Raw genomic sequence first — 13169 nt, forward strand, 5'->3', positions numbered from 1 at the left:
AGTCTTCTTCCTGCCTGGCAATGTACACTTCGTCACTAGTTCACAGTCTAGCAGGGAGTGCCAAGCTATTGCAGAGACTGCGCATGCCCGCTGTCTCTGCAATAGATTAGCATTCCCCCCTAGCCAGTGAACACTGCAGGCAGAAGAATGCGAGGGATGCATGTTTCCTAACAAGGAGAAGAGGATCCGGACGGCTTGCAGTGAGTTGACTCAGGAGACTGAAGAAGATTATCAAAGAGAAGATGCCGTAAGGTGTCTGCCTGTGGAGGAATAGGTGAGTACAGAATTTTTTTTTTTTTAGGACAAAACCCCTCTAATTTTCTGATTAGTTTGACTCCAGTAAAGATATGAAAGTGTTTAGTGGTTTCTCTGCATGTGACTGATAACGGGTATTGTCATGTGCGGCTACTTATAAAGGCTTACTATTTTAGCACTTAAGTCATACTGTGCTGAGACCAACACAAGGAGATGGTGAGGACTGTAAATATTTTATTCACAATCTTATGTCTAGATCCAGACACACACATGCGATAGCTGCCGGTCAGTCGGGCATCTGGATGCCCACTATTTCGGCTGACTTCACAATTTCAATGAAGAAAAGAAAGCAAAGAATCCAAAATGCTCGATTTCTTTCTCTGCCTGACATCTGACTTTAAGGGACAGTTGACGGACCCTCATACACATGAGATTGTCAGTGGGCTCTTCTCTCATGTATGGCCAACTCAAGACAACCTATAGACATTGGATTGTCTGCTGGTTAAACCCCAATTGGTGGCATCTGCCAACAAATATGTAAGGTGTCTATGTATATCTTAAGCTTAAGGCATTATACTAGATGGAGCACATTTTGTAGATGTGTAAAGTTGACTTTGGGATTGATGTTTGAGGCAACGGGAGGGTGCGGCATGTTTTTCTCTTGTATCTACTATTTCTTCTCTGGTATTACAGATGTTTCCACTGTTGCTTTTTGCTCTGTTTCTGGATGTACTTCCAGCAGAAGCTGCTCCTGAGAAAGATAAAGTCTTCAACCTTCCTGGTCTGAGTAACCCACCCTCATTTCGACAGTTTTCTGGATTCCTTGATGTATCTGGTGGAAAAAAGCTCCATTACTGGTGAGTTGTGAGTGAACAATACCCCGCCAGCCCTGTTCTCCATCTATCTTCACCATCTTTCTCTCTGCAGGTTTGTGGAATGTCAGGATGACCCCAAGTCTTGTCCTTTGGTCTTGTGGCTGAATGGAGGTCCTGGCTGCAGCAGTCTCGCTGGATTCTTAACAGAGCACGGTCCATTCCTGGTTAGTTTAGTAGATGCTTCCAGAGTATGTAGTATTGGTGATTTTTCTTTCTGAGAATTTAGACTTATCATCCTCCTATTTATCTTTATGATAGATTCAGCCAGATGGCCGGACCCTGAAGTACAATGAGCATTCCTGGAATAAGGTGATGATTCTCATGGTCTGTTGTATAGCCTATTTTGCGATCAAGATTTTTCCCTTTCTCATGTGTAGTGGAATGTCATCTTCATTTTCTATTGTAAATTGCATGATGGGCTGCTTTCCTATCTAAGCTGTGCAGCAACAGGTTCTTTGTCATTGCCGATAGTTTAGCAGTTACTAGGTGAGCAGATTTCTTTTACCTTTGTAATTTATGGTTTGGGTTTTATACAGTATTGTATACAGAATCACTCAAATTGCATATACTAATGGGCCCATGGACTCATATAATGTGTCCCTTTGGCACCCTTTCGCTAGGCTGATATACTTTGGTGTGTCTTTTATAAACTGTACAGAAAATTACAGCCTCTTGTGCTTGTAGTATGTATGGCCTATAGGCGATCATACAGTTGTATGCCTCAGAAACACACCATGTGGATAGAGTCCAACCCAGAGAATCAAGGGGATATGTATACATCCAGGAACATGGAGCGCTAAGGCAGCAATGCTAGGAAACGAATCACCTTGCTACAAACATTTTGCTTTTGCCTTTTTTTTCCCATTTAATGTTTTAGATTGCGAATGTTATCTATCTGGAATCCCCTGCTGGAGTTGGATTTTCCTATTCTGATGACAAAAATTATACCACAGGTGATGCACAGGTAGGAGCTTGTGTCTGTCTACTCTTTATTTATATAATCATGGGAAAATATCACCAGAAGCTGACATACTATTTAATTCAGGGTTTTATTACATATTTTTAAACATTTATTTTTACATTTTGGTGGTGGTTTTCTTTTAGCTTCCAGTTTTCACACTCGTCACACAATAAACACACAATAAGCTGCCATTTTCTGTTTTCTGCATCTCACTTGTCAACTTTGCTGTATAGACTGGGACTGAGTCAGCAGAGGGGAGTAAGTTAATGACAGCCTTATTTTACTCCTGGAGGCCTAGGTAAGGCAGAATGCACAATCAATGCACAAATACAACTCTGCATCTACCTGCCTATCTCTCTCTTGGGGAGGCTTACATGCCTTCCTGGAGACTGTGATAATCTTTGATATTTCATTAACAACATGACTCCAAGTTCATTACAGCGGACATAAAGCGCATACACCCTGCTACACTGCCTATACAAAGAATATAGGATGGGTGCGCCTACATGACTTCTCTTCCTTTTTTCTTTTCCAGACTGCTCGGGACAACTACATGGCCCTAAAGGATTTTTTTCGCCTCTACCCAGAGTATGTTAAAAATGATTTTTACATAACAGGGGAGAGTTATGGGGGCTTTTATGTTCCTTCTCTGGCAGTGGAGGTTGAAAAAGACAGCAGTATAAACTTGAAGGTAAGAAGACATTTTATATTTACTTAAGTGATGTAAACTATATGGTCAACTATAAAGGGACTCTCCATTTCTCCATTTTATTGACCTAACATTATGAGACAGTGCACACATCTAAAGATTTATAAATGCAATGCCACTCTAACTCTGTCAAGAAGGCGCCTGCTGCTGTTTTATACCGGGACCCTTCTACTTTACTGTCAAAAATGGTGACATGCTGGTCGAGTCACCAAGGGGCGGGGCTTAGTTGTGCCACTCCTATAAGTGAGGTGTTGCACTTCCTTACATTCCCTTCCCAACACAGACAGTTTTAAAAATGTGGCATTACGGATCCTGATGCCGCAGGGAAGGGATGATGGTTTCTAACAGATAATACAAGCGTTTAATTTATTTTTTTATCGTTCAATTTCAGGGCCTCACTATAGGAAACGGGGTTACAGATGTTATGTTGGACTTCAACTCCCTTCCATATTTTACATATTACCACGGGCTATGGGATACAAAGTGAGTGTAAAGTGAACACCTGTTAAGTGTGTATGTAGAGGTTGCCTATATGTTCTGTCATTTCATCTGTCTGTATCTACTGTACACAACTAGAAACGTGAAGCATAGTTTTTTTTCTCCCCAGAAGCAATCCTCAGACTATGATGGTAATACAACATGTGTGAAACATACCACTTTTTTGGGGGGAATATATTTGTAGAATCCATGAGAAACAACTTCTGAATGTCCCTGTACTCAACTGGCGCACACAGAGGTGTAATTATGGTGGTCTATAGTGTGAAAGCATTAAATTATATTTTATGCAGTAGTGTCATGTGTGTAATATGTGTGCCGTGTGCATAGTAAGATGTACATGTATTAAAGAAACGTATTATAGTTTTACTAACAGGGCCCCAGACGCTGAACATGCAGCTTTGTCATAATTACCTTTGTAATGTTTTACTAAGAGAGAAGTATCACACATGCTGTAGATTTTGAATTGTTAAGTTGACTTTGTGGGGGTTGTCAAACTATATAACCTTGTGATGGAGAACCTTTTAGAGACCGAGTGCTCAAAAAGTACAGGGTCGCCTTCAAAATAGACACGGAGGAACGCTCTGTGTTTTTTTTCCTAGCTAGAGCACTAAAGTACCATTGGTGTTGGATTTTGACTGGAAATCAGTTGCGTACCCGCAGCTGATGTCATATTATGTGGCGCTCCCCCTCACTTCTTCCGTAGGCTTCCCACTTTCAGCGTTCCCTAGCTTCTGGTTCTCAGTGGCCTGTAGTGGCCTCACCTGACCAGCAGCGGCACACATGACCAGGCTGCTTTGAACTGGAAGCCAAGCAGCGCTGACTGCGAGAAGCCTTCTGAGGAAGTGAGGGCAACACTGCATAGTATGAAATCAGCTGCAGATATGCAATTTATTTCTAGTCAAAATCTGCACCAGTGGTATGGATTTTAACTGTTTTTTCGATGCATAAATTTACGCTGCAGATATTCCAAAGCATTTCCACCACATGTAAACATACCCTAAGTTAGCATGAGGTATGCTGCCATGTGCAGAGTGGCCTCACTAGTAATAATGTCCCCTATATTTGCTCTAGTAGTGACCATCACAGTGGCCTCACTAGCAATAGACCAATAGTGTCCCTCACAGTGGTCTCAGTAGTAATAGTGAAATCCACAACAGCCTTAGTAGTAATAGTGACACCTATATTAGCCCCAGTAGTAATAGTAACCCCCGCAGTGGTCTCACTAGTAATAGTGACCCCCACAGTAGCCTCACTAGTAATAGTGTCCCCCACAGTGGTCTCAGTAGGAATAGTGCCCCTCACAGTGGCTTCAGTAGTAATAGTGACCCCCATATTGTCCCCACTAGTAATAGTGACCCACACAGTGGTCTTACTAGTAAAAGTAACCCCCACGGTGGCCTCACTAGTAATAGTAACTCCCACAGTGCCTTCAGTAGTAAGTGACCCCACAGTGACCTCAGTAGTAATAGTGCCCCCCACAGTGGCCTCAGTAGTAATAGTGAACCCTTCAGTGGCCCCAGTAATAATATTAACCTCACAGTAACCCCAGTAATATTAACCCACAGTAACATTAACCCGACAGTAGCCCCAGTAATAACATTAATCTCACAGTAGCACCAGTAGTAGTATTTACCCCACAGTAGCCTCAGTAGCAATATTAACCACACAGTAGCACCAGTAGTAATGGCCCCAAAACCCATACACTTACCTCTACCGTGTAATCAGCGCCGCTCCTCCTCTTTTCGGCACTACTGTCAGAATTGGATGTGCCAGGAATGCTTTCTCTCTTCTCCTGTCCTTCTGCTGAACTAAAGTAGAGCGGTCGGGGGAGGAGGAACCCGGGTGCACACACTGATGCCAGAGTGTGCACTGGGATTAGCGCCACTGCGTGACTATCGGACAGTAATCACTATCATAGTGAGCAGCATGCCATAGGTTCACCACCATGGATATACCCTCTTGCATTGCAACAATAAAACAGAAAAGCTGTGAAACATCATTTGATTGTTTCTCATGTGTACTCTTCTCTGATGCGTGATCTATATATAATTAGGCATACCTGATTGATAAGACTCTGATACCCCTTGATTATCACATAAATTAAGTGAATACTTCAACAATAGGCACAGTACTATGCAACCTTTCTACGTAGATTTGTAATATGAACATATACACATTTCTAAAGGGCATATATCAGTCTCTGTGGGCTGAGCAGATGTTTAGCCAGCAGTAAAAGAAATAGGAAAGATCCAGCTTTTCCAATTCAGCAGCCTTGGTGTACATAGCAACTTCCATATACACTAGATTCTATGGGGATGTGAAAATGGTGGAAACAACTGATAGGTCTTCATATGAGAACATCATGTCTAATACTTCTCATCCCCATTCTTCTTTTCTGTCCTGTTATTCTTGATATAGGACATGGCATCGTCTAGAGCACGCTTGCTGTACAAAGAAAGTTTGTAATTTTGTTAATTCCAGCAAAGAGGGATGTGCAGATGAAGTAAGTATTACGATCATTTTGTGCCACCAATCACTCCATGAATATTGCTATTATACAATGCACATTGGAAATGGCAGGAATCATACTGGGTCGTAAGTGCTAGTGATGTACAAATACAATAAATTGGAAACCTCATACTGCTTATTAATGCAAGACATTATCACACAAGATACACATACATGTAAAATGTCACCTGACCTTATGTCCCATTCTTTTTTTAGCTTGGAAAAGCCTTTACATACACTAAAAAGCTGAATCCATATAATATTTTTCAGCCATGTTTGGAGGGAAAACCTGGTGAGATCAGGTACATTGACGATTTTACTATATTTTATGTATGTTCTATACCCTGTAAATAAAATCTCTTGCATAAACCTACTAATTGGAGACCATTGTATATTATCTCAGGCTGTGGCACAAAGGGCAAACAAATCAGAATGTTGTATCAGAAGTTGATCACGCCGGCGTTCCGATTCCATCAGCTTTCAATTATCCCCGATGGGCAGAATATAACAATAGCGTAGCCTACTATATTGTACTGTTCATGAAAAAAATGTAAACCCGAGGAAACCCAACAGATCCCATCATACTAGATCCCATGATACTTTAATTGGATTCCTTAGAATGTGTTACAATATGTTTCTGCTATATCCCTCATAGACCCTTTAAGATCAGAAGTAATGACAACATCTACAAATAGGGAGAGCTTCAGGGAAAATCCAAAACTCGCAGGGATATTTTGGAAAGGAAGAAACAAATTGCATACAGTAAAAAATGGTCCCCGTGCTCAGGAAGGTCCTCACATGGATAAAAGTTGAAACAGAAAAAAACTCTTATTGTCGCCTGATTCATTTTCATCTTGATTACTATCACTTACTACCAATTTGTCTTTCACTAAACTCACCTCTGTATAGTCTATCATGTATGCAGCAGCCAGGCTCATCTTTTTTGTTAAACTACTACACTGATGCCTCCACCCTGCCCTGGTCACTACACTGATGAATATACCCCATGTCAGTCACTACACTGATGCCTCCACCCTGCCCTGGTCACTACACTAATGAATATACCCCATGTCAGTCACTACACTGATGCCTCCACCCTGCCCTGGTCACTACACTGATAAATATACCCCATGTCAGTCACTACACTGATGCCTCCACCCTGTGCCGATCTTTAGACTGATGCCTCTACCCTGTACCAGTCACTACACTGATGCCTCCATCCTGTGCTGAAAACTACACTGATGCCTCCACCCTGTGCTGAAAACTACACTGATGCCTCCACCCTGTGCCGGTCACTGGACTGATGCCTCCACCCTGTGCTGGTCACAACACAGATGCCTCCACCCTGTGCCGGTCACAACACAGATGCCTGCACCCTGTGCCGGTCACTACACTGATGCCTCCACACTTTGCCAGTCACTGCACTGGTTGCCCATCCACTGTACAAACTCATCCCTTTAATACACCAAGTTGTCCACAGTGCTGCACCGCCCTATACTGGCTCCCTCATCTCTGTCTACTACCCTACTGGTGCTTTCTATTCTGCTTATGACCTCAGACTAATATCTTTAATAATCCGAACCTGCCACTCCTGTCTCCAAGACCTTTCTCAAGCTGCACCAGTTCTCTGGAATGTGCTACTCCAGTCAGTCAAGTTTATTATTAATATCCACAGATCTAAGTGTGACCTAATACATATTTCTTTAGGGAGGCCTACTGTATTTTCTAATCTAATTCTTCTGTTTAACCTTCTTCTACATTATTCCTCAGACCCTAACAGGTCCTTCAGTACCTCCGACACATCATACATTCAAAGGCACTTTGCATCTCTACACACACACAGATACCGGCTGGTGACCAGCCTAAGCGGTCTTGTATATTAAACTATTTAGTAAAAGATGGCTAGGCCATTGTACAGAACAGGCACTGTTACTTTTTGTGTCACCCTGCTTCCTCATAGGTTGTAAGTTCGCTATGCTATTGCCATAAAAGGATTATTATTTTTACCTTTCAATTTGAAAATCACAACTATGACATTAAACAGCTGAGGTTGTTGGACAGAACAATACCTAACAAACCTCTCCAATAAAAGCCAACCAAGGCCAGAGCCATATAAGTCACTAGCTGATATACCCGGCTTCGCCCGAGTTAATTTGGTACTGGTGTTTATCTGGTTTTCAGACCGAAAATCTTATGAAGTCGTGGTTACTTTAGAGATACCAGAAAAACATATGTTCACCATTTTGCATTGTTCTCTGCGTTACCCAGGAAACATCACGGGAGGTAACCATGCGACGTTTCCTTTATATAAAATGACATTGGGAAGTGAGAGAATTAGATTCCATACATAAAATTTGGACGCTAATTCTTTTGCACTTAGAATTGAATAATTGAGTTGGGACCTATTAACTTTTCCTATTTATGACATAATCAATGCCCGTGCCAAATTTCAAGTTTCTATGACATCGGGAAGTGAGAGAATTAGATTTCGTACGTAAAATTTGGACGCTAGTTCTTTTGCGCTAGAATTGAATAATCGAGTTGGGACCCATTAACTTTTCCTATTTATGACATATTCAATGCTTATGGCAAATCTCATGTTTCTATGACATTGGGAAGTGAGAGATTTAGAATATGTACGTAAAATTTTGACGCTAATTCTTTTGTGCTAGAATTAAATAATCGAGTTGGGACCTATTAACCTTTCCTATTTATGACATAATCAATGCTTGTGCCAAATTTCACGTTTCTATGACACCGGAAAGTGAGAAAATTATATTCCATACGTAAAATTTGGATGCTAATTCTTTTGCGCATAGAATTGAATAATCAAGTTGGGACCCGTTAGCTTTTCCTATTTATGACATAATCAATGCTCATGCCAAATTTCACATTTCTATGGCACCGGAAAGTGAAAAAATTACATTCCGTACGTAAAATTTGGACGCTAATTCTTTTGCGCATAGAATTGAATAATCGAGTTGGGACCCATTAGCTTTTCCTATTTATGACATAATCAATGCTCGTGCCAAATTTCACGTTTCTATGACACCGGAAAGTGAGAAAAATACATTCCATATGTAAAATTTGGAAGCTAATTTTTTTTGCGCATAGAATTAATTTAATCGAGTTGGGACCCATTAGCTTTTCCGATTTATGACATAATCAATGCTCCTGCCAAATTTCACGTTTCTATGACACCGGAAAGTGAGAAAAATACATTCCGTACGTAAAATTTGGATGCTAATTCTTTTGTGCATAGAATTGAATAATCGAGTTGGGACCCATTAGCTTTTCCTATTTATGACATTATCAATGCTTCTGCTAAATTTCGAGTTTCTATGACACCGGGAAGTGAGAGAATTAGATTCCGTACATAACATTTGGACGCTAATTCTTTTGCGCATAGGATTGAATAATCAAGTTTAGACCTATTAACTTTTCCCATTTATGACATAATCAATGCCCGTGCCAAATTTCAAGTTTCTATGACATCGGGAAGTGAGAGATTTAGATTATGTACGTTAAATTTCGACGCTAATTCTTTTGCGCTAGAATTGAATGATCGAGTTGGGACCCAATTACTTTTCCTATTTTGGAGATAATCTATGCTTGTGCCAAAATTCATGTTTCGGGAAGTTGGAGAACTTTTGGCGAGTCAGTCAGTCAGTCAGTTAGTGAGTCAGTGAGTGAGTCAGTGAGGGCTTTCGTCTTTATATATATAGATGAGCCTTAATTAGAAAAAATATACCCCCGCCCACGCTGAGCCTCCAAAATAAAAGATTCTTTATAAAAGGGAAATCATGCATTTTGGGTAGGGTAAATTAATGACATACTTCCTAATGATGTGCTCCAGTGTTGGGATCAAATAGATAAGATCAGTGATGTTCTGCTACATGATGGGCCACGTATCTTTTCTTTCTGCAGAGACTATGGGGACCATATTAAAGCCTATCACCCGGGGACATTGTCTATTCAAAGTCATTCTGCATTCAGTAAGGTAAGTATATGAAGGCAAAAGACCAAATAGTCAGTAGGTACATAGATGATAGTAGGTAAACATGAGGAAGAACCATCACATCTGATCATGACTTTGTATTTTTGAGTATATCTTCAGTAATGACTCCACTTACATTTCAAAATATTCTTTTACATTCAACAGAGGCTGAAGGATGCGTCTCGGTTAAACAAGCCGATATCAATGAGTCCTCCTTGTGTGGATGGAACAGACCTCACTACCTACCTGAACAACCCCGATGTGCGGTCAGCATTACATATCCCACACGAACTGCCCCAATGGGAGATCTGCAGGTAATTCTCTTACATGCCCACTCTTTTTATCTACACACTATAGAAAAATTCACCACCTGCTTAATTCCTATTGCTGGCATCTATTAGATGGCAATTTAATAAGACCTTCAGTGCTATTGTCTTTTAGTAAATTTATAGTCTAAATATATTAACCCCTTGAGTGGCACGCCTGGAAATTTTCAGGGACAGGCTCCACTGCCCATAGTGATATAGCCCTGAAGATTTCCGGGCTATGTTTCACTATGGGACCTGCAGAGCACAATGCCACAAGCTGTGGCAGTGTGCTCTGCCTGCACAGTCCCCTTTTCTTTTTTTCCTCCCCCCGTTTGAAAAATCCTAACTCCTTTATTGATTCATCGACGTTGCTGCATGAGGGCTTGTTTTTGGTGGAACGAGTTGTATTTTTTAATGGTGCTATTTAAAGTACCAGATAATGTACTGAAAAACGTTTACAAAATTCAAAGTGGAGTAAAATGAAATAAAAATGACATTCCACTATTTTTCAGTGCGTTTTGTTTCTACGGCGCATAAACTGCAACCAAAATGACATGATAACTTTATTCAATGGGTCCGTGCGATTACTATGATACCAAACTTGTATCGTTTTTTCTTTTTGCTGTAGTACTTGTATTTTTTTTTCTCTCATCAATCTTCTAATATGCTTTCATTAAATATTTTGCTCTTTTACCATTCTGGTTGAAAATTAGCGACAAACAACAAGCAAACAAATAGTGCATGAAAGCTTTGCAGCTAGACTTAACAGTCAGGGTGGCTTCACACAAGCCTGTGTGTGTGCGTACATAGGTACGTACATAGGTGCGCACCCCTATAAGCGCAAAAACACGCGTGTGTGAAGGTCCGTGCATTGCCTTCAATGAAGTCGCGGATGCTGCCGGCAGCTCCATTGAAGGCAATGGTCTGCCGGCACCCCTGAAGTGATTTTCAGAAAAGAGCTTTAAGAACCAGGGCTGTGAGATGGCTTTTAGGCCCAGTATAGTTTAGGTTCTGGATAATCCTTCAGCACAAACATCTGGTTCACCAAAAAAACGGTTATATAGTGGCTCGACGCATTTCTGTCGTCGACACGACTCATCAGGAGCCTGAATTAATGAACCAAAAGGTAAGTAATATAGTGGTAAAGATAATGATGTCCAAACCAACCTAAGAGTGAATCTCGAAGGTGAGGACAGTGCCCAGTAGAATATTCTGATGCCTAGTGAAAAAACACAGGCTTCACGATCCCAGAAATGGTCTAGGAAAAATTAAGAGAGATACCCTGTACTGCTAAGAGCAGCGGTTCTCAGATGGGGTGAGTATCTGTTTGCGGATTGCAAGTATCACCGAACGGGTATGGATACACCCAGCAATGTCTGCTGGTGATAAAAAGCTAGATACCTAACGACCCCTCTCCTATAATAAATGTCCAATTCTTAATGCAGAAAACACTGCAAGGAAGTCAATATGGGAGCACCAATTTTGCAAACAAATGCTGACTAATGCTAGTGAGCATGAGAAAATGTGTAGGTAAGAGAACCCAAAATAATAAAGACAAAGCCTAGCAGCATCTCCAGCCTTGAAGGTAGGCTGTAGGCATATGAAGCAGGGTGGAAGAATTAGCTTTGTCAATCACTCTCGGATATTATTACTCCTCCTCCTAAAACAGCATGTCATCATGCTGAACTGCCAATTTTTCTGCGGCCCAAAAGGCTCTGCTTTTAAATTTTTTTTAACAATTTTTCCAAGTTTCAAAAGTATTGATACTTTACCAGAAACCAATTTTTTTCACAGGGCTGCCTCCAGGCTCTGTTACAAATTAAGTAACAGCAAGCTGTATCTTTAAAAAATGTTTCTGGGTTCACATGCCCTCGCGGTTGAGCAATTTTTCAGGGGTACTCTTGTACTCTTCGTACACTGATTTTTCTGGCCCTCGCCTATACTGTTGTCTAACTAAGTTTTCTGGCCTTCGCCTACACTCATGGTACACCAATGTTTCAGGGGTTCACCTATACTCTTGCTACAGAAATGTTACAGGGGTCTGCCTATACTTCTGCTACAGAAATATTACAGAGGTCTGCCTATACTTTTGCTACAGGAATGTTACAGGGGTCTGCCTATACGTCTGCTACAGAAATGTTACTGGGGTCTGCCTATACTTCTGCTACAGAAATGTTACTGAGGTCTGCCTATACTTCTGCTACAGAAATGTTACTGGGGTCTGCCTATACTTTTACTACAGAAATGTTACTGGGGTCTGCCTATACTTCTGCTACAGAAATGTTACTGGGGTCTGCCTATACTTCTGCTACAGAAATGTTACTGGGGTCCGCCTATACTTTTACTACAGAAATGTTACTGGGGTCTGCCTATACTTCTGCTACAGAAATGTTACTGGGGTCTGCCTATACTTTTACTACAGAAATGTTACTGGGGTCCGTCTATACTTTTACTACAGAATTGTTACTGGGGTCCGCCTATACCTTTGCTACAGAAATGTTACTGGGGTCTGCCTATACTTCTGCTACAGAAATGTTACAGGGGTCTGCCTATACTTTTACTACAGAAATGTTACTGGGGTCTGCCTATACTTCTGCTACAGAAATGTTACTGGGGTCTGTTTATACCTTTGCTACAGGAATGTTACAGGGGTCTGTTTATAATATGGGTACACTAAGTCTTCCCATCGTGGTGTTTTACCTATCTGGCATAAATACACTGACTGACTAGGGCAGAAATGTGGGCCGAGGCAAAGGTCCTTGGCGGGGTGAAACTCTCCCATGGTTGGGCACTCTGATTTCTTCCTGTGTAATACCATCTTTGTGCACTGACAGCATAGGCGAGCCCAAGGAACTCAAAGACTTCCCCTTGCAGTGTTGAGCTATCTGTGTGGGGACACATGGATTTCCCATTGCTATGTAACTCAGGGCACCTTGGGTCACACAAGGTGGAGGCTGGGACCGAGCCTGACCCTGGGCCCGCTCACGTGCTTCCCACACAGACTATAGCAGGTCCTGGTCATGGTTTCTGGGCCTTGTAATGCCACCTCCTCCTCCTG

At 41.4% G+C, this 13169-nt stretch overlaps 1 protein-coding gene across 1 annotated transcript in view; it reads left to right on the top strand.

Annotated features, from left to right (window-relative positions):
- Nucleotides 1-459: 459 nt before the first annotated feature.
- Nucleotides 460-13169, top strand: part of LOC136587558 (lysosomal protective protein-like) — a 30460-nt gene continuing 17750 nt past the window's right edge. The window contains exons 1-11 of the mRNA XM_066586214.1: nucleotides 460-471; nucleotides 949-1112; nucleotides 1183-1294; nucleotides 1389-1439; nucleotides 2008-2094; nucleotides 2627-2782; nucleotides 3192-3283; nucleotides 5717-5801; nucleotides 6023-6108; nucleotides 9734-9806; nucleotides 9969-10117. Of these exons, the coding sequence (XP_066442311.1) occupies nucleotides 469-471; nucleotides 949-1112; nucleotides 1183-1294; nucleotides 1389-1439; nucleotides 2008-2094; nucleotides 2627-2782; nucleotides 3192-3283; nucleotides 5717-5801; nucleotides 6023-6108; nucleotides 9734-9806; nucleotides 9969-10117 (1058 nt within the window). The 5' untranslated portion in view covers nucleotides 460-468. The remainder of the gene's footprint in view (nucleotides 472-948; nucleotides 1113-1182; nucleotides 1295-1388; nucleotides 1440-2007; nucleotides 2095-2626; nucleotides 2783-3191; nucleotides 3284-5716; nucleotides 5802-6022; nucleotides 6109-9733; nucleotides 9807-9968; nucleotides 10118-13169) is intronic.

Source organism: Eleutherodactylus coqui, chromosome 13 (genome assembly GCF_035609145.1).
Source record: "Eleutherodactylus coqui strain aEleCoq1 chromosome 13, aEleCoq1.hap1, whole genome shotgun sequence".
In the NCBI taxonomy this organism is placed as follows: Eukaryota; Metazoa; Chordata; class Amphibia; order Anura; family Eleutherodactylidae; genus Eleutherodactylus; species Eleutherodactylus coqui.